At 37.0% G+C, this 23,280-nt stretch overlaps 1 protein-coding gene across 1 annotated transcript in view; it reads right to left on the bottom strand.

Moving 5' to 3' along the window:
• Window positions 1–2,145, bottom strand: part of PCSK5 (proprotein convertase subtilisin/kexin type 5) — a gene marked incomplete at both ends in the record, with an annotated part of 228,492 nt that extends 226,347 nt beyond the window's left edge. Inside the window, 2 exons of the mRNA XM_084305562.1 lie at window positions 1,198–1,302; window positions 2,095–2,145. Of these exons, the coding sequence (XP_084161688.1) occupies window positions 1,198–1,302; window positions 2,095–2,145 (156 nt within the window). The remainder of the gene's footprint in view (window positions 1–1,197; window positions 1,303–2,094) is intronic.
• Between the last annotated feature and the right edge of the window lie 21,135 nt (window positions 2,146–23,280).

Below are 23,280 nucleotides of genomic sequence, written 5' to 3' on the forward strand. Positions count from 1 at the left end.
ATGTTTGCATTTTGACATGTCTAAATCTGCACAAGAATTCCCAAACCCAGATTCTGTGGAGCCATCACAAGATGAATCACAAACACTTTTACCAGAACACAATATTAGACTGCTAGCTTTCTCTTCTCTTTAACATATAGAATCATTACCAGTGTTGAGTACCTTGCACAGCCCTCACCAGAGCGTCTCAATATTTCAGTGATATTTAATAATGATGCAGAAATTGGGCAGTGAGACTCCTGTACCAGCAGCAGCACAGAATACTGTATATAGGAAAAGACCTAAATGGTATAACATGAAAGGCACTAGAAAATCAATTATTGCCCTGATTTTCTGCTGTGCTCTGCCATACAGTCTCTCACAGTTCAGGGCATAGTAATCAAGGCCAGCTGCCAACAGTGCAGAAGTGGTATTTGGAAGCTGGGTAATATAAAAAAATTCATGGTGGTATGTGCATATGAACTTGCATATTTGCATGTAAACTACTGCACCTCTATGCACGTAGGAAACAGAGTAAGCTGATGCAAATGCAAACACTTTTCCTTATTACTCTTGCAGAATGACCTACTGCAAGCACAGCCCCTGTTGTCTGAATGGTGGGTCTCTGCACTTGTGGGAACAGATATGAGTACAGTAAACTGCTTTTTCTTTTACTTTTACTATTTTTTAAATAGATTAAATAGATCTTAAAATTAAGATCAAGGGGAACTGGTAAAAAGTAAACAGAAAAAAAATATTATTATTTTAATCTCTCACAAACTCTTAACTCTAGAAAAAGACCAGGAAAACCAACAAACAATCTAACAAAAAAAAAAAAAAAAAAAAAAAAAGAGAAACTTTCCTCTAAACATTGATACCATCCTATATTGCTCATCTTCATTTCAAAACCTAGATGATTTACAGAAGATTTGCAGACATTAATGTTACACATGGTTTTGTAGAGAAGCACAGCATGGTGATTAGTACATTAACAAAACTCCAAGAATAATATTGGACCTTATGCTCCAAGAATAGCACATGACTTAATAGCATGGTATTGTCTCCGCCTCATTTTAATGGGAAGCAGAACCTTAGTGAACAGATAGTGTGTCAGTTCTTGTAATGCTATATGCCATTCAGGTAAACACCTCATGGTATGATATTTCATATAAAAAATGCAAAGGCTTTTGCCTCAGACACTTAGATGGATTTCCTTACCTTTGGTTCCATTGAAATGAAGCTGTGGGTACCTCTACTTGAGAGAACTGACCTTTTAATTGTTTTACTATGGTAGAAGTGGTAGTAATCCTTCAGTGTTCCGATCTGTAAGGGGAGGAAAAAAAAATGAGAGGGAAATTTAATTTATGGAAAGCAGTTCTCTGTTCTTCATTTTAAAGGTCTATAAATTATGCAATTTCCTGCTGTGCTGAAATGTTACTTGAACCCAGTGATCATCTTTCAAAAGAAGGACATATGATATGAAATGGATGGAGTGTCCTTGAGGCAGTAACTGCATAACCAAAGATTATAATTGAGCTGCTTAGTCTGTCTGTATCTACCTTTTTAATGTTTAATTTATATGCAGTACTTTAAGTAATTCTGTATCAATCTATATCCAAACTGTCTTCAAATGGCAAGTATAAAAATCATCAAATGACTATATGGTTATTAAAAAGCATTTCATCTAGTTTGCTTAAGGAAATGTACTGTAAAATGCACTAGATTCAGTTATTTATATAATTAACTTATAAAAAGGACATTCACAGCATCAAACTATACAACAGGAATAGACTTTTCTTTCTGCCAAAGATGGGCAAGAAAGAAGTAGAAAAAAAAATGGAAACATTAACCTCACACAGAGTAACGACTAATTCAAAATATAAAATCAAATCATGCAAAGTGCAAATTTCACTACAGCAAAATAAAATTTCTGCTTACTTATCCCATCACTACACAGTAGCAATGTGAAACTAAACACAGATATGCTACCCAATTTGATAAAGAAACTTTCCCTTCTAGTCTCACTAACCTCAAAAAATTCATAACATGAAACTCCAGTTTCACACACCTATAAACAAACATTCAGCCTCCTTGTATTGAGGGTCAACATCTCACCAAGTCATATGAAATTTGACCCTCTGTTGCACTGTAAATCTTGTAAGACATTCAATAATTTAGCTAAGTGTTCCTTAATGTTGAGTAAAAAAAGGGAAAACTGAGCTTACTGTTATTTTAAGATGAAAATCAAAGTGACATCAGAAAATAGGCTTGGTTTTACAAATAAATCTCAATGAGATCATCAAAGAGGGTGGAGCAACAATGAAAAACTGTAATCTCAAAGATCCTGTATTATAAATTTTCATCTATGAATATATATGAAGGAAACTTGAGTGTTTAACATTAAAGGGTCAAAGAGAATAGGAAACAAGCCACTGAAGAACTCCAAGAATATGCTTTTAGAATATTAGAAAACAAAAATGTTGAGAAAATATCGGCATACACTAAGAAATATTCATAGAAATATTTTGTTCTCATGGAGCACTTCTGTATTCCATATGAAAGACATAAGTGACATGGGGAATGAGAGAGAACTTTTTTGTGAAAAAAAAACAACCATCTGTAATTCAAAATAATTCACCTAATTGGGAAAACTGCACCAGTGTCTAAGATATTCATCTCAGTCTGTTGAGTGTGTCCATCCATGTCTCCCTTTCAGAAAGAGTGACTTATGTTTAGTTTAAGCCCAATATCAAAACACTTAGTTATACAAAGTTGGTTTATCATAAATTAAATAGGAATTTGGCTAAGGTATAGTCAATTAGTTTGAATAAGGTATATTAGCACTGCGATAGTAATCTCCATGCTGCCTTCAGTTTGAAAGGTGATTCAAGCAGAAGTGGTGTGATTCTGTCCCATGGAAGAGCCTGATCCCATGCATGTCTGTGAATAACCCCCCTTTAAACATACAGGGAACAGTCTTTTGATGGATATCTCAAAGAGCTGTGAGATCCTGGGGGTGCTGAGACTACCCAACACATGGTCCTCTGTGGGCTGAAATGTGTTGCCAAAATAAGTGGAAGAAATGGTTCTTTGCCCAAAGACTACCATACTCTTTTGGTGCATAGGAGCAACACCACCCAAAGTCACAGAAAGCAAAGGCAGGGACTGGGAGAATGAGAAATTACCCACTGTAGAATATAAGGTTCAAGACCATCTAAGGAACCTAAAGGTGCACAAGTCCATGGAACTCAATGAGATGCATCCACAAGCCCCAAGTGAACAGGCGGATGAAGTTGCTAAGCCACCGTCCATCATATTTGAGAAGTCAAGGCTGTCCAGCGACATTCCAGTGAAGTTGCCACTGACTGGAAGAAGGGAAATATAACCATCGTTTTTAAAAGAGTAAAAAAAATAAGACTCAGGGACCACAAGCTAGTCAGTTTCACCTTTGTGCTTGGCAAGATTATGGAGCAGATCCTCCTGGAAACTATGCAAAGACACATGGAAAATAAGGAGGTGATTGGTGACAGCCAATTGTTTCAATAGGGAAAATAATTCCTGACAAATCTGGTGGCCATCTACGATGAGGTTACAGCATTGGTGGATAAGGGAAGAGCAACTGATGTCATTTATCTGGATTTGTACAAAGCATTTGACGCTGTCCCCCATGATATCCTTATCTCTAAATTGGAGAAACATGGATTTGATAGATGGTCCACTCAGTGGGTAAGGAGTTGGCTGGATGGTCACACTCAAAGAGTTTCAGTGGCCACTCAATGTCCAAATGGAAGTCAGTGACAAATGAAATTTCTCAGGTGTTGGTATTGTGATCAGAACTTTTGTCAGTGACACAGTCAGTGGGACTGAGTGTACCTCAACAAGTTTTCTGATGACACCAAGCTGTGTGGTGCAGTCAACATGCTGGAGGGAAGGGATGCCATCCAGAGGGACCTAGACAGGCTTGATAGGTGCGAACTTCATTATGTTCTAAATGCAAGGTCTGGCATAAGGGTAAGGGCAATCCCAAGCACAAATATAGGCTGGGTGAAGAATGGATTGAAAGCATTCCTGAGGAGAAGAACTTGGGGGTATTGGTGGATGAGAAGCTCAACATGAGATAGCAATGTGCACTTGCAACCTACAAAGCAAACTGTATCCTGGGCTTCATCAAAAGAAGCATGTCTAGCAGGTCAAGGGATGTGATTCTCCCCCTCTATTCTGCTCTCGTGAGACCCCACCTGGAATGCTGCCTTCAGTTTTGAGGCCCCCAACATAAGAAGGACATGGATCTGTTGGTGCAAGTCCAGAGGAAAGCTATGAGGATGATCAGAGGGCTGAAGCAATTCTCCTATGAAGACAGGCTGAGGAAGTTGGTGGTGTTCAGCTTGGAGAAGAGAACACTTCAGGGTGACCTTACAGCAGCCTTCCAATACCCAAAGGAAGGCTACAAGAAAACCGGAGAGTGACCTTATACTTTTTAGAAGGGCATGTAGCAGTAGGACAAAGGGTAATAACTTTAAACTAAAACGGGGTAGATTTATATTAGATATAATGAAGAAATTCTTTGTTATGAGGGTAATGAAGCATGGGAACAGGATGTCCAGAGAAATTTTGGGTGCCCCATTCCCGGAAGCATTCAAGGTCAGGCTGGATGGGGCTCTTAACAACCTGCTCTAGTGGTAGGTGTGAGAAATAAAGTACTATCTTTGCAGTGGAAAAATTCACTAACTTTGTATATTCAAAAGTGACTGTGCAGGTATAACAGTGGGGAGTGTGTTAAGCAGATAAGGGGAAGGTTCCCCTGTCCCAAAATAAGAAGGATAGCTAAGAAAAACAAGACAAGCAGCATGAAATCAGTAAAAACAAAAAAATCACAGGCTCTCTGGTCACAAAAGAAGGAGGGGAAAAAAAAAAAAGAAAAAAGAAAAAATTAAAGGTTGGTCAAATAAAATTGTACTTATATGGCATAGTAATGAGTGAGTAGTTTGTGAACCTGTAGTACTCAGCCAATGAAGAAATAGGAGGAATCAAGTGTTGGGTAATAGGGAATATAAGGTTATGATATACTTTTGCTGTGAATTCCTGCTTGAAGGATGCACACCATTGAATCGCGCATAAAAATGCTACTTCACTGAGATCCTCACCTGAGCCTGTTACTGGCTACAGATTGTTTCTCACAAAGGTGTCCCTGCTTTTAACGAGATGTTCTTTAAAGTCCTTTCCAATCCAAACCATTCTATGATATAGCTTGAGTTAGATCGAAAATCAGTTTCTGTGCTGATGTTAGCCCAAAAGGAAAATAAGGACGTTAGTGTATACGGCTGTATCACTTGTAACTATATTAACTAGAGTTTATTTTCAGTTGAACAGCCTGTAGGACAATGAATGTCATAACAAAGGTTATGGACCTTTTAAGGACCTTGTCACCACCAGGAATCATGGACCTACTACTGTGTGCACACAATAGTATGTGTATCTGTGTGCAAGAACGTGCATTATTGAAAAGATACAGCTCAAGTAGGTAATTCAGGTAATTGTATCTTACTCCTACATAGCACTGCCTAAACAGAAACTTATATTTTAGGGATTTTTATTTAATTATTTATTTTTGTGCTACACGAATCTCGACATCACCCAGTTCTCTATGGTTTGTCTTGTATAAGTTTGGAAATCTTATTTATTTATTTAAGGGCAAACCATAGCTGACCCCTTTGAGGGCATCCACAACAGCAGAATTAGGAGATGGCCGAATTGGACTCCAGGAGGTCATACAGTTTAGCAGCACTAGTGTCCTGGTTAAACCACAACAACTAGCCACAACAGAAGAGACTGGATCTGCTTGCTCTACATTCTAACCAAAGAGGGAAAGCCTGAAGCTTTCTATTGTCTGATGGCTGTACTGCCTCAGAGACCTTGTGCTCAGGAGACAGAAGAAGCCTGTAGAATTACGTAATTGTAATTGTAATGTCATGCCTTCGAGGTGTGGCCAGTTTTCATATAATAGCACTTAATAAATAATAATTAGTAGTAGTAGTAGTAGTAGTAGTAGTAGTAGTAATTATTATTAAAAATAGTGAGATCTACAGCTTTAGTTCATAACTGTCAATAAAATAAAGGAATCCCAAACTTTTTAAATGGAATTTAATTCATATTCACTAACTGCCAGTGCCTCTCACAGTAAGGTAACACCAGTGTTATTAAAAATTTTATTGCCCTCTTTTCCTTTAATGGGAATTTACTTAGACCTTCCAAATCCTTGGACTACTTGGAGAATAGTTAAACTATGGAAATATAGCACAATAAAATTTATCATTATGGATGTTCTTGTTAAATTGTTGTTTGTTTTTTTTTTTTTTTTATAATTTAACTACCAGGTCTTAGAGGCACCCTCAGAGGAAAAGCAATGCAAAGACAGAAACACCAGACTGCACAGCTAACCACCTTAGAGACTGATGGCAATTTAGCTGTTTTATCCTTGGGAAATCTTTGTAATCTCCTTTTTGACCTGGGAGACCCGATCTCTTTAAAATGAGATGGAGAAACATTCCTGAGGAATTGCCTGGTGAAAAGCAAGGAGAATGGGTGGCAGTAGCCAGGGAGACCCACTCTTTTTGGAAGTAAGCTTCATCACTGAAAACTTCAAATGGATATATACATAAATTTTAAAAGTACTATGCTACACTTATTCAAGAATAAAATAATTCACAGAAATTACAATCCTACAATATAATACTAGAATCCCAGAAAACCAAAGCATCCACATATACAGATTAATTTCATATTTATTAGTCCTGGTTTTCTTTTTAAAGTTGAGAAAATGGATACATTGAAACAAGAGATAAACTTTGTCCTTGGATTATATTTGTTCCATATGCAATTTCATATTTTAGTATTAAAATAATCTAGGACATAATTACTGAATGAATTCATCTAAGTTCACATATGAGTGTCCTCACAAACTCTATGAGGAAATATAAATGCTAAAGTTACCAGTTAAGTATACCTTAAGGATGTATTTATAAGCTCTAAACTGACAGATATGATTAAGCTCTCTGAAACTTCTATGCATTACAGCATGAGCAGGGAAGTTCTTCAAGCTAATGGAAAGGAGCACAAGAAATACCTTCCCAACAGTTTCTTATCTAGTGAAATAATACACTGATTTTTATTTATTTGGTTTTGTTTTTGAAGAGAAGAGTTACCTGGATGTCTGGGCTCAGACTATATTTCTCCCAGGATTACTATCATCATCTCATTTTGAAAAAATTACCTCAACTCTGCTTCAAATTTTAAAACATTTAAAATGTCACAATACAAAGAGGAAAGGATGTTTTGGAGCAAAACATCCTTTGTTTTCGGGTCCAGAGAAGGGCGACGAGGCTGGTGAGGGGCCTGGAGAACAAGTCTACGAGGAGCGGCTGAGGGAGCTGGGCAATAAAGCTGGGAAATAATGATGTTGAGTCTCTGTTTTATGAGAAATATATACATTACAAGAATATCTACTGGGTGTGGGGGAAAAGTGCACTTTCGGTGTTCCCAAACTTGGCTACCTGAAAGAGTTCAAGCAAGGTGACGTTGGTATGAACACACATCACCTCAGACTACAGACCCAGACTACACTGAAAGCATGAACTCCAGCTATGCTCAAACACACAAATAACCCAGTTCTCAGTTCTATTTTAAGCCCAATTAGCTAATATAAATTCAACAGCCCAAGTTGTGCAAACAGCTCTGTATGTGCTCGAGGTAATCATAACCTAACTTGACAGTTCATATCTCTGCTCCTCTTATGTTTCTTTCCTCTCAGGTTTACTGCAAGGGGACCTGCTGCATCTGCAGAGTGCTGCTGTTTCTGAGCAGTGACACCCTGAACAAGCTGGGCTTGACCTGACTCATCAGGTCTCCTCCATGGAAATTCAGATACAATGAAACAATAAACACCATCACCTCAATAAAAATGCTATACTGTAACCAACAGTTCTTGCTTAGTTTCTTAAATCTAGGAAGTCTCTGGAAAACAGAAGAGTTCAGCCGGAAAAAAAGGAGAAACCCTCCTGGACCACTGGCATAAGGAAAACAAACAAAACCTCAACACAGACAGACAAATTAAGCCACATAGCTGTTGTAACAGAAACATCACATTTTCCATATAAATAAATCAGGTTATATCTCTTCACATTCTAGGAATGTGCCAAGACTTTACCCTTGAAAATTCCTCTCCTTCTTTTCAGACAAGGAAAAAAATTCATAACCTTACTGAATTAATATATGTCACTCCTGACTTCTTTTGTATTTTTCCTTTGTGTTTCAGCTATTTGCCTGGGCACTTACCTTCAACTCAAAAAGTACTGTTTGGATTTTTAAACGGTGATGTCAAAAAGGAATAACAGAGTCATTAAAATAAAGTAGCTCTACGTAATGTTCTCTCAGATAAGAATGCTACTGCTGTTGCTTACATCCTGTTGCATTTTACTTTAAAACTAATGCAGCACACTAAATCTTTTACTGGAAAATAAATAAATAAATAAATAATGACTTCTGTAGTATTTAAACTTTTATCGTGCTTTGCTAATAGGATAAAAAATCCTGAAGTGAATTTTAATTTCTGATACTGAGTTTTTTTCTAAGTCACTTTGCAAATTTTAATGCGAATTTGAATCATTATGCATATGTTAGGAAGCTTTAAAATTCTCACATTAAAAAGAACATAAAACATATCAATTTGCAGTGGAAATTCTTTACATAAGTTCATATATTCCACTGTGGACTACTGCTACAAAAATATTCTTTTTAGTAGATTTTCTTGTCAAGGCTTTTGGTTGAATATAATCTAAATATAAAGTCTTAAGTATCAATTCTAAACAACAAGTAAAATTTAATTCAAATTAGAATTTACATTTAAATGTAAACTATATGTTTCTAGTTAGATTCTCCAAAATATTTTAGAATTTCAATGTTCTATTTTTTTAAATAGAGAGATGTCCTGCTGTAAATATATTTTAACATACACTTCACAATATAAAGCAAAATAATTTTCCTCTACAACCAGTAATTGATTCATAACTTCTATGAAATTCAGGTACATTGCACAAAGCTTTCTAGACCATACTTTCAGCATACATGTTACTTTCCACATCTGTGTTTTAAAACAACTATTGTCAAATGAAATTCTGCTTTTGGCAACTGCAGTACTTAATGATTTTTTGGTAACCTTATTTAGTATTTGGAATTAATTGGAGAAAAAAAAAAAAAAAAAAACAAAAAAAAAAAACACTAAAAAACAAATACCAGCATAAAATATTTTGTTTCATTAAAAAATAAATGTTTTAGAATGTAACACAGCTAAGTTGTAGTACAACTATATTTGCAAGAATGGGAAAACATTGATTTATAGAGAGGTTATAGGTCTCAGAAGTATTGTGAACCATAAAGTAAGTTCACATATTAAAAAGATATTAATTAGAACTGTATGACAGCTTTATGTTAATACACACTTAATCACACTAAGAATAATTGATTTAATCTACCCTACTAAACAGGATGAACAAATCTTCCAAAGAGGATTGTGGTAGCATTTTTGGATTATATATTCATTCACATCCTGTAAATTTGGGAATCTCTCCTGTGAAAGGGGAAGTAGGTTAGCTGTTTTTATTTAAAAATAAAACTGTATATACATTTGATCGTATTTAATTACAAACAACGCTACTACTAAAAGCAAAAGAAACAAACAAAGAAACAAGCTAAATCACACAAAGAAAAATCCTGAAGACATCAGGCAGTTAAATAAAACCAACAGAAAGCTGCCTGAATACAGAGCAGATGAAAATGATGTTTGAGTCTTACATGGATGAGCAATGAAAAGAACGGTGCATTATACACCACAGGTCATACAAGACCTGTCTATGGTAGATTCATATCACTTCCAAAAATGATGAAAGAAACAGATTCTGAGGCTGGCCCCCTACCTTTCTCAGCTGCAGCTCCAAGAACAAGAACTTGCATCAATGTTTAAAGGAGGGCAAGAGCTGGCAGCCCTCTATGAATCTGAACTGTGTTGTTTACTGATACCTTATGAACATTATCTCTGCTACGTGATACCACTTCCCAAGAGATGAGGACATAGAATAAGTCCTCAGTGAAGCTAAGAATGGATATAATGCGGCGAGTAGAGGGTATCTATGGTTATATGGTACTAGAGGGTACCATGTTGATTATTCAAATGCCAAATCACAAGAAATTTGACCACAGTACTTGAAATCTTTTAATGTCAGTAAGGAAGAGTTTCATCCACCTCCTCAGTAGGACTAACCAACAGGTTGTGGCTGTAAGAAATAAGCAGCTAAAAACTAATGAATACAGAGATTTTTTATTTTTTTTTTTTTGGGGGGGGGAGGAGGAGCTAGGACCCCTCAAAGCAGATCTTTGTATGAAGTACATGTTTGTTCTTCCATGAGATAGAGAACAAAGCCGTTTTCACATCTCTCATGAAATTTTACTGTCCAAGTACTTCACACCTATAGACCTTACTAAATTATAGCCCCAGTGTCCCAGTGTGCTTTGCCTAAGAAGGCATCACAGCAATTGGAAAATTCATGTCCCTATCAAATAAAGTAAAACAAGGTTGCTCAGCAACCCGCAATCGTGAGGTTTCAGTTCCAGGGCAACATTAAACATTTCATGAAAATTCTCAAAAGGAAATCAATTACTGCCTCCTTTTCCATTAATCTTTTCTATTGTTTCTTTTCAAAACACAAAGCAATGCAATGCAAACTGATAGTTCATGCCCTTCTGTGAAGCCCAATGAGTCACCACCTCATTTCTGTAAGTAAAAATGAGTGCAACAAGCAGTGTATTTATGTTCAGCTAAATGAACAAACTTGACCTCTCCAACATTTAAGCGACTTAACACAGTTATATACCATCATCCATTGCAAGTTCAAGCCATAACAAATGTTATTTGTATCTACAAAGCTGCTAGGCAATATGGTAATGTTTGTTTCAGTAAACCGCCCCCATAATGAAGCCATCAGATAGGAAACAAATACCTTTATAATCTCAAGGGGTCCACTAAATTGCCACTGCATTCTGAAATCTTTTTTCCTCTTTAACAACTCACTACTCTGTAATATAAAATAACTAAATGATATACTGCATTGCCTGAAATGAGCTGTGTTGCTATTTTATTGACTTCCAATCCTATTTCATGTTGTATTACTGAACAAACATAAAATGACAATGAGAGAAATAGGATAGATTCTCGTTCTATATCGTGAATGTTTACTTAAGTAGCAAACAGAACTGCTATATTCCATACATTATTAGCTACTCCAAACTGTAAGGATTATTGTTTTTTCCTAATCTTTACTCTCTGATATGCAATTATAATACCGCAGAGTAATGTGATTTGACAAAGTTCTGACACTGCTATTCCAGTCATGCAAGCAGTACAAAGAGTAGTTAAGAAATAGGTTTTACTTTTTTAACAAACTACAGCAAGAGAAGTTTCACAGTAAAGAATGTTCATATTCCTTTTAAATCTTAATCATAAAATATTTAATAAGCATCGTCCCTGTCCTGAAACTCCTAAACAGTTCCAATGGGATCAAGTTCCTTCTGATTTACAAAACCATAAATCAGAAATAACTCTGTTGAAGCTAATGGAATTTAAGAGGCACAAATCAAGGGAAATCAAATCTAAAGGGAATACTTGTATGAGTAAAAGATTTAAGAACTGGGCGCCAAGTTAGATATGCCATTATATCTCTACCCAGTTGTTTCAACATCAGTATAAAACTCTTAAGCACGTTAATAGCAAGAGAGTTTATAACATTCAAAATGACTAATGCAGTGGCCTACAGTAGTCATACTGTTTCCAGTGAACATTTATATTGCCAGCAATAAACCTTTTCACACTGTACTTTGTCTTGCAAATCTGAATTCAGGTCTTATTGGTCCTAGTAAGTACAATGTTTTCATTTAACTGACTTTCTCATGAGACTTGATTTAAGTAATTTCCTCCTCTATCACCAATATAATTTACGGAAGAGTAATAAAGAAGTGACTCATGGGAATATCTAGGACTGGGTTAAGTTCATCTGTGTGATGTGTGTAGGCATTAAATCCAATGCTCTTTACAGTGAACCTACATCACACTTTATCACTTTGTCCTGTATTAAAGCCTGATGATCTACCACTCTGTACAGCAGGCTTAACTGAACACAGATTAACACGCAACTTGTCCAGAACCAGGCAAGATGCTGATACATTTTCCTATCTTACTTTGTCGGTGCTAGAACTGTACAAAATGTATACTCTTTTGTATAACAGTCAGGTTTGCCAGTAATTGTTAGGTATATAACCATCTCTACACCCACAGATAATCTCATGGATTTTGATAAAACAAATTGAGCAACAATTTATTCATATGAGTAACAGTTTCTGGAGAGAATCTTTTTGTTTCTGAGGCTTAGTAATTCAGAAAAAAAAAATAAATCTCTCTCTGACAAGATCTACAGGCACTTGCAAAGAAAAAGCAAGTAAAAAAATAAAAAAAAAAATAAAAAAACCCATTTTATTATGTACCATTCAAGCCTTGTAAGAAAGAAAACATCAACATCATCATAACTAATGTGTAGTGAAGTTTTTATTTTTTTAATAGAACTGTTAATTCTAGGCATAGGCAGGTAAACCTAAGAATATCTACCTCCAATTACAGCAGAGAAAAATGTGATGTGTTAATTGAGAAATATACAGGTCTCTCCTGCTATACCAGCTTCCATTGTGCTGGAAGAGTTATATATTCAGTGCTGACTGGAATCAGTGGGATCCTCGACTGTATTTAATGGGAGCTGTGATAAGCACTTAATGAAGAAATTTAATTGTTTTGAATACAGACCTCAATAAGGAACATGGCCTTTATTTTAAGTAAACTTATCATCACAATGCCTAGACCTGTTTACCAGCTTTGAACTGATTTCAGACTACAGATTAAAGTCAGGGAGATTTGAGAGCAAATTGTAGCTCATAATGAAATATCTAAATTTTCTAAAATCAATGAAAAACTTCAGGTCAAAGCTTACACAAAGTGAATTTCACACATTTAAAGACTATTCCTTGATGGCCTTTTTTTTTTTTTTTTTTTTTTTTTTTTTTTTTTTTTTTTTTTTTTTTTCTGAGAGTAGAATTGTAGGACCTGAAGGCTGAGTGAAGGCTCAGCCATGTACCTCAGAGTGAATTTCCTGGTGAAAGGAGAAATGTCTCTGCTGTACATTTCTTATATTGGTAACAGAATATTGAAATAGGGAAAACTTGGTCAGCTAGAATGGTAGCAATGAATTGAATAAAACTATGAATTATGTTTTATAAATGGATTTTGATTTCCATTTTGAAACATCTGTTTCTGTGGTGTACCAGTCCTACAAGGCCAGAAACATTAAGAAATCAACACAGATTGCAGTCACTGCTAGAATTGCACACTGTGCAGTTAAATGTGTCAGATTAATATTCCTAGTTCCCAGAAATTATTCAGATTTCGCAAGATGGAAATGGTATTTATGTCTAAGAAAGTTTCCAAAAGAGCAGTCTGTTGCAACGATAAAAACATTTATTGATAAGATGCATGTAGTTGTCCTTTCCAACACAGTCCAGAGACCCCTTAAGCCAGAGGACGGTTCACTCTTTTAGAAGGGCTCAGCAACCCTGCTTACTCCTAATTATCATTTTTCCCAGGTGATGTCTTTGTGACTTTTCAGTTCTCCATGATCATCATGCACTGGCAAAAGAACTGCTCAAACATAAAGGTCTGCTCAAACACAAAGGATATTCAAAATTCTCTGAACTGAAGCAAAGGTTTGCTTGACCAGAGAGGCAGAAAGGTGTAATGACAGTAATGTATGGGCATGTGACAGAGCATCAAGGAAATCCCAGATATTCTATGTGTCTTCTCTGGTAATGACCTTGTACTTTACATACAAGGTGTGAATAAAACCATACTAACATTGTGCTTTATATCCAAAGGAGGGGACTAATTTGGTTTATAATGGAGCAGAGCAGAATCTTTCAAGAAGCAAACAGTGTTGAAGTTAATGCTGGAACACTAGTTGGGACTGAAGCTCCTGTCATGTGACAGTGATGGGACACTTCTGGTCCATCAGACTCTCTGTTACAGTCAGAGCATATGCAAATGCATTTCTAATATTCATGCTAACAGATAATTGAGGCCTTTACACACTGCAAATAATTGCTTTGCTGAGCTGAATTTCAGAGACTCTCTTCCAAGTCCAGTGAGAGGAGTGTTTTCCTTTAAGAGCATAAAAATCTAATCTGAGCTGGAAAACCGCAGTTCAGGTATCTGCACTGGCTCCTCTCCGCTTCCAGCTGGTAAAACTACTGCTTCCTGCACAGGATGGGGGTTGGTTGGTTGGTTGAGAGAAAACAGAGCTCATTCCGTAGTCCATTCCTGCAGGGAAGCTGTGCTACTCATTTGCAAGAAAGGTAGGGAAACTTTCCTAGTTTAAAACCCTGCCATTGCTGTTCGTTCACACTTGGCTCACTGGACAGAGCCCAGCATGTTCACAGAACATTAAAGATTTTTCACAGTTGAGCATTAAATAGTTTTGTTTATTTTCGTTCAGATCAGATAGACTACTTGAGATATGATACTTTAAGTTCAAATATTCTGCAAGACAGAGTTTGGAAGGAATAAGGATGACATGGATGAATAAAAAAGCTCAGTAATTTAAAATAATTGAAAGTAATACAAGTAGTGGCATGAAATCTCTCACACACAAAAAAAAAAGTTTTCATATTTCAGGACAAGTGAGTCCATCAATTGACAATTGATGTCAATTTTAAAAGGCAATCTGAACCACTTTGGACATGCAAGTCACTATGAGGTAAATGAGCATAAAATGTAAGAGATGGGAGAATTAATGAACACAGAGAAAAAAGGACCTCTTTGAAAATAGTCAGAGGAAAATTCTGCCATAAAAACTATTAGTGTTCTTTGAAGAGGCCGAGTGTACAGAAAAAGGTGGCCAGACAGCTATACCTTGGTTGGACTTCCAAAAGCCTTTCACAGTGTCTCTTATCAACAGCTTTTAGGAAATTAAGAACCCATGCCATAAGGTCCTTGCAGAAGCAAACAATCCATTAGACTACTAAAAACATAGTTTAGGAGCAATTTGTTATTTGTTTATTAAAAAGTAATTAGCTTTCCACAATGGAAGGAGGTCCCTGCTGGAGTTTCTCTGGGATCTGTGCAAAAACATTTTCTGGGACCTATGCTATTTCACGAAAAATGACATGGAAAAAGGAGTGAGAAATGAGAAGTAGCTGTCAGCTACTGTCAACAATCACAGATGTAAAGACTGCAGCTGGCTGTACATGAGCTGCAGAAGGACGCTGCAAAATCCAGTGACAACAACAAAACAACAAATTAAATCCAGCATAGACATATGTAGATGAACTGGTGCACACACCAAACCTCACATTAAGATGAAGTGTTTTGAGATGCCCATTACCACTGAGGAGTAACCTTAGGAGTACCACTGAGTGTAACCTTAAGGGTACAACAGGCTAATAGTCACAGCACCTCAGCTTGGTAGAAATCCCAACAGCAAAGCACATACTAAAAATTATCAATAACAATATTGAGAACAAAGCAGAGAACATCAAGAAGACACTGTGAAAACAATCCAAGAGTTTGCCATACTTTGAGTGCTCCGTGCCACTCTGATCCCCTCTGTTCAAAGAAGAAATGGAAGAGCTGGAAAAGTTTCCAAGCTGCAGAAGAGAGACAAACCAAGATATGGAACATCTTCCACATGGGAAATAGATAAGTAAGCTAACAGTCTTCAGTCTGAAGAAGAGACAACTGAGGGGGAAATTTCAGAAATGTGTGGCATAAGAAGAGTGAACAGAGATCAACTTTCACTGTCTTTCAATTGCCATCAAATGGAACTAGTAGGAGTCAGGCCTAAAGCAAACAGAAGACAGGTGGTTCTTCATACAATGAAGTAACAAACAAAAACTATGCCAAATAATACTGTGGATGCTGAAACTTTACTTCTAATTGAGACACTGGACAAGCATTTGGACAAAATAAATAATAAATAAATAAATAAAATAAAGAGTTTCTAAGTATACAGAAATCACATCCACTTCAGGCAGTCTTCTGAGTTGAAAATAGCTGAAGTGGCTATGAGGAAGAGGCATCAGATGCTTGTTTTGTTCCTTCTCTCCCACAAACAGTAATGTAACATCACTGCCATAGGCAGGCAGGCTAGATGAATCTCCCAACTGACTCAAAGTGCCCTTGCATCCTTACAGGTCTGTCTGAATAAAGGCTTTTGACATGAACAAAAACATTACAGGAAATATCTTTAGATGCCATACTACTGGCCTTAGAGCTATAAGACAGTGTGCATTTTCTTTGCTGTTTGTTTTTAAGACATCAGGTTACTGTGTTAATATGCTTTATAAAGAAAAAAAATATCTGTAAAAGTAAAAAAATAAAAAATAAAAACCTACATTTATCCAGAAGGGAGGCTACATGCTACCATTGATTAAGCTAAATATTTAAAATAAGGAGAACATTGTCTAATTGCAGGCTTGAATGTCAGCCACACAGCACTACTCAGTAACATGTTTGCCACCCACTAAGCACTCACTGTTGCACAAAGGAGTTTTTTTTTTTTTTTAATATTTTTTAAAAGAGTTTTTTTAAAAACACAGAAGTGTTTTTATTCCAGTTTGAATGAGTATGGAAATGTAGCAAAGGTTTTGAATTTAACTTGTAACATCTCTGTAACTCTGGATTGGCCCTGAAAACAAACATAAATGATGCCTACTCCTTGCTGGCACAAAAGTGTCTCAAAAAAGGAGAAAAGCTTTAACTCAATGAAAATGAAAAAAAGGCCCTTTGCTGATGTATATTCCTCACTTATCGAAGTATCCTATCACTGTGAGAGCAAAATCCTTCTACATAGAAGAGTCTGTGCTGACAATTTTTTTTCTTTCCTGATTTGTTTAGCGTTGTATGATCCATGATTATGCCTGGCTAATGCGCCTTTTACAATCTCATCTCCATCATGTACCATCTAGCAAGTACCACCTAGCATGTACCATGTACCAGCTAGCAAGAATCCACACCAGCTGTTCTGGTTACATTTCATGGTATGATTCTGATACTCTTCTGGACTTGCCACCATTTTTTTTTCCAAAGAGTTTTTCATTGTGTAAATATCAATAAAATTGGGTCCAACATGTTGCCAAATAATCACTTACTCTCTTAAGGTATATATCTCTGGCAAGCAGGCTTCTGTTTGATTGTGCCATTTCTTCTGTTTGGCAGGTGACGAAGAGCAGCACAACTCCTCACTAAGGACCATATAATTATTCAACTCCATGGATGACATATGCATCTTCCTATTTTGTGATTTTACAATTCATCATTTGGCAAGGAAGAGAAAGATACACTGGTCAAACACAAAACCAGAGAACACAGCTGCAAAACATGCAAATGAAATATTGCAAATATCTTGTCTGACAAAGCCTAGAGAATTATTTATGGCATTGTACAAAGCAGTAGGGAGGCTCTGTACATGCTGGACATCTTTTCTGGTCAAGGCAAACAGATTTCAATTGAAACACTGCAGTCAGGATGACCATGGAAGCACAAAGCCAATCTTCTAACAGGAAACCAGAAGTTAGCAGCAAAATTGAAGACGGGTTCCCCCACAAATGTACTTGAGAAACAGACAAGCCACTTAAGCACAGGAACAAATAGATGTATGCTGCTACAAGTAACATAATCACTTTTAAAACTTGTTAGTTTTAACTTGTTTGAAAAGTGGGAAAGAAATCAACTTAATGAACCCTGATAAGGTTTATAACAGCAATGGCTGATGAACTGATGATCCAGTCCTATTAAATATCCCTGTGATTTTCATGTTCATTTTGAGGCAATGCTTTGTAAGTTACATACTGTATTTATATCCAAGTACTACTTGATTAACAGTCCCTGTCAAATTCCTGATATAGAGCCCAACATTAAACTATGGAATAGCAGGTCAAAACTATGTAAATAATGTTGATACATTCATTCATTGCAGGGGAATGCAAATGACTGCCTGCTAGAGTTCCTCTAGAAATGGGTTTTGGTCGATATTTTCACTGACCTAAAATAGTGGTATAGGAAACTGATCTAAATAGTGACATAGGAAATACACCCATAAAGGATAGCATAGATGACGAAGCAGCGAGGACCTTGAAGTACATTGTGGGGCAGGAGGAGAATTCAAAATTGACAAATTGTAAACTGAGGCCTGGAAAAAACAGGCCAAAATTCAGAAAGGGAATATACACAGTGCTACATGTACCCAAGAATTAACAATTGGACAAATTCAGGCTGGAGAACAACTGGCTAGGAATTTGGCAGAATCAGTCTGTGAGCTATAGCAGACCACAAGCTGAACTAAGTCAACAATGTCATACGGCTACAGGAAAGACAAACACCATAATGGGCTACACAAACAGCAGTGCTGTCCTCCAGACACCTGAAGAAATCCGTATGCTATTCTCAGCTGTAAAGCTGTAACAGCTCGTTTCCCAAGAAGATGTGGTTCTCTTATAAAGAACAGTGAATCCATGACCTATCTGAAACAAGGGAAAGAACTGGGCTTGTATGAAAAAAGCCAAAAATAGGTGCAAGGAAGAATTAAATGCTACAACTTTTCTGATTTTGTTACTCTTTATGTTCATGAAGAAATAAGAAATCCAGCCTTGAACTGCAGGAAGAATGTTGCAGCTTGTAGTTCAGAGGAGCAATTGGCTGTGGCCTGGCACTGTGGAGCTTCTTCAGGGAACGTGTCTGAAAAGTGGTTAGATGTCTGCTATGAAAGAGATAGGCATAGATGGTCCTCTTAAGAACATGGCAATGGATAAGGTGATCTCTAGAGATCTCCCCCCATCCCATGACTTCTACAACTGTCAGCTATTATGTACCAGACATATGACACACTACTGATTTTCATTACTATGTTTTACTGATTTCTTCCTCCTCTTCCATTTTCATCCAGCCTGGTCCACTTCATCTTGCTTGAGAGGAGTAGTTCCCACAAACACTGCCATCTAAAAATTGGGTTTGCAACTAATTGCTATTCTTAAAAGTATAATTTAGTGTGTGTTTGCCTAAGGGCTCTAAATAAAAAATCATCGCATAATTTGTAGCCTGACTACTATGCTGTAAAACCAGATTCTCATCTTCCCTCATTTTACAACAGCATATGAAGGCTATTAGATTGCCTTTATAACCAGAACCCATTTAGCACATCCTATTCTTCATCTACCTCCTAATGAAAGCTCACATTTAGTAGTAGTATGCTCTGCTCTCTTTCCCTTCTCCCTCTCATTTTAACTGCACTGACAAGAGAATTACTGCTAAGTATGAAGTAGTTAGACATGGCATACCCTTTGTATTCTCCAATACATGCTGTTTTTCTGTTTTTGTGTCATGTACCCATCTGCAAGAATGTTGTTTTGGTGTTGACATTTTCCAAAGATCTGTCCATCTAGTTATTCTCCAACAGTTCCCAAAAGTACTTTCTGTACCACAAGTAGGAAATAATTTAATTTTCCTTGTTGTATCTCTGTAAACTTACTATACCTGCACATGCATATAGTCTGGAGTACACCTCACTTTGATTCTTCCAATACCGTAGCCCCAGTACTTGCATCTTTAGTTCTCAGGAGGTCACTAAACTTATTCCAGCTACTAACTTAGGTAAGAGTGGACACTGTTTCAATGTCATGACTACACAGGCTTTTAATGGGCTTGTCTATATTATTAACTGTCTATTCGTGGGTAGCTGAAATTCTTTACATGTAGAGACAGACCATTCTGCTTTTCTGAGTCATCAATATGAGATGGTGGAAATTATGGTAGAAAATTCTAACCTCTGCTGTAGACAGCAACCTTACTTTAGGCTCTCCATCTTAGCATAAGCTCTGTTTTTTCTCAGCTTGATGCTTTTTCTAGTCTATCAATTTCAGCTACTTAGTTTGCAAAATTTTCTTTTGCTTCCCATCGGGAACAGATTTGGAAAATGGAAAACAGACATTCCTCCTATTCTTGCTGATCAATTGATTTTATTGCACAACATCTCCTCTGTGCCATCTCTGGGAAATCAGGTTTGAAATGGACTAATATTCAGTAACTCTTTGTATGATTTACTGGCATTAAGTCTGTAAACTCCCACTAATACCTTTTGACAAATCACATCAGTATTTGCATTATCTATCTCTTGGGCTACCCCTCAACTTAGAATGCTTAGGTGCCTTTCTGTAAACAGTATGTATTTCTCACAGGCAGAACACTGGAGGAAAATGGTATTCTGTCATTTGCTGAGGGTAGGGAGTAGGACACTAGACCCTGAAAGAGATCAGAAAAGAAAAATTACTAGGGAGGAAAGATGTGATTTGGAAAAGTGTTGACCCATCCACAGCTCCTGCCTAGATCTAAGTAAGGAATATGAACAGAAGGATCTAAAATGTATTCCTATACTAATTAAGGCAGCATTTCACTCCCTTGTTGGAGGCACACAGGAGATACCTTGATGTCTCTCATTCTTCCATTTCTTTCAGGGTATCAGTTGGTGGCTTCTCATACTTTCCTGCACCTTCAAGGAATGACCCCTACCCGAATGAGAAACTCCTGGCTCCTGAAAATGAAGAATCACCAATTTCTAGAAAAGCACAAGCCCAGAAAATCTTCCTTATGTTGAAGCCTACATCTTTCACATGACAAAAAACTTATGTGCTCAGTTTCTTGAAGCTTCTATTCTTTCATCTATATAAATGAAAAAGTCAGGGGAAAAAGCTTATGTCAACAGGTCAAGAGCACAAAAGCCTTCAGCACTGGAGCCAGAAGTAACATTCCCAGCTTCTCAGATGCTTTACAAGTCATCCCTCTGTAAGCCAATGTACCTTTACCCAGGTTATCAAGAATATTTTAGCACCTAAACACAGATTTATATCCAGTGAGAAGCTGTGTTTACAAGGAATGAGGAAAAACATGGGAACCAACATGACATATAAGTATAATTTAAATTCTCATATCTGTATCAAAAGATACAGATATCTTCTTTCACTGCATAGTAACAAATCTCCATGATATTAGCACAGTCATAATATTTATGCCAATTGTACAAAATGCTATACATACTATGTGCTTCAGTATATTTAACCCTCAGCAGCTGCCAAGAGTGAAAGAAACTTTCTAAAATGTCAGTGACCAACACTTCACTCCAAGACAAATGTCTGCTTAGTACAGCCACTGCAAGACAGAAGGGTAAAATATGTCAGCAAGGAGCTGCTAGGGGACAGGGTGTATCCCAAATTGCTCCATCCAGCATGTAACTTAGAACAACTCCTTGGCTGCTTTGCATTATACTACCTTATCACAGTCCCAGAGGGACTGCCAGTCCAGACTGCTTGCTTGAAAGACTCATGCAAAAGGAGTGGAGACATTTTTTCACATGAGACAAGGATTCGCTTGTTAGAGAAACTACTAATTGTACTTCACGGCAGGCCAGAATTGCCTGTAATAAATGGTAAAAGAAAATATAAATATGTATACACACATTTAAGTCATGATGTTACCACTTGTGCTATTCTGAAGTTCAGTCAGACACAGATGGCCTTGGGACTGATTCTTTTGTAGCTTATGCTGATGCTTCACCACATTTGCTTCATTAGCCTTAACAAAGCTGTGGTTGTCACAGAACTTACATTAACAGTAAGCAAGTACTGAAGTCTAAAGTCTTGGGACAAAAGTCTATTGATTGGAGTTTTGAGATCTGCTCAAGCAGGATCTGCTGTCCAAATGAGAAGCTCCACATTGGTGGCACAATCATAATAATCACCAACTTCCAGAAGGCTAACCTGCTCCTTTGTTGCAGTCAACAAAGAGATCTACTGCCTCTGTTTTCATGATACTTAACCTCCACACATCCCTAGGGGGAAGAGAATCTTGCAAAAGACACTGTAACAGCTGATACAATGATAGGTCGACACTGCTGCTCTATTTTTTTTTACAAGCCATAGATGAACAAAGTTAATGACAGTCTTGCTAAGTTCACTGTAGGAATTCAAGCATCTTTGAAGAACAGGCTTCCATGTCTACTGCCAATTTCATGTTGTTAACATAAAAGGAACATGCAGGATAAATGAGCAGTTTGCTGGACCAATTCGCAGGAAACAAGAACCAGAACATGCAGCCTGGAAAAGCACAGAATCTTCTATGAGTTAATGGAAAACTCCCCTTTCCAATAAGCAGAGAGGGTGAAGTTTCAAATTTCTCTTACAAGAGATGAAGACCTCAAGATAAGTTTGACAGCAAAAGGAGTTTACCAGAAGCTGTGAGTTGCAGGAGTTCTCAATTGCTCACCAGCAGGTGATCTCTAGACCTTTTTAAAAAATACATCTCATCCATCAGTTTATGACTGACTGGTACAATCATTCAGATAGGCCTTGTAGCTTTTCTGTCATCACCATGGCAATGAAAATGAATGTAACAGATATTTCAAGACTCAAAGGATATTCTCCAGATCACACAAGTACCATCAAAAGGAGGAACAAATTCTGTCTATTACCAACAGAGTGCACCACATAACAAAAAGCGGGAGAAGGGATGTGCTTGTGACTTCTGGGTCTACCATCTTGTTTGCACTGGCCAACGTAACACACCTTTCAGTGCCACTTCTCTACAAACACAACCAAATTGTTTCCTCCTTTTAACCCGACCTAATTGCTCTCTCTCACTCCCATATCATCTTAAATCTCCAATCATCCAAAACTAACAGGCTGGCAAGAATAACACCTTCAAAACCCTCTTCCATTTTCTACTACTCCCTTCAGCTCTAATCTTGCAATTAGCTGCTGTCAGAATCCTCCTGGTTTGCTTCTTTGTCATTGTCCCCACTTGACTTTTATTTTTGTACACAACTTTGCTACCTTTTCTCTAGAATATTTCAACTATGTTCTTCTGCATCATTTGTGCTATGTCAGTTCTTTGGACCATCTGTATTTACACCTTGAGTTTAGCTTTTTGCACTTTCTACTTAAAGGTGAACTTTCACATTTAATTAAACCAGAAACATAACGCTTAGTACATTACATTTGTGTGTTGTTTTTTTTTTCACCTATTTCAGATTATTTATGGATGTGTGCTATTATGAGACTTGTAATTACCTTCTTCAAGCAAAAGTAAACTTCTTACTGATGAATTCAGCTTTAATC

The sequence above is a fragment of the Netta rufina genome, assembly GCF_964035555.1.
Source record: "Netta rufina genome assembly, chromosome: Z".
In the NCBI taxonomy this organism is placed as follows: Eukaryota; Metazoa; Chordata; class Aves; order Anseriformes; family Anatidae; genus Netta; species Netta rufina.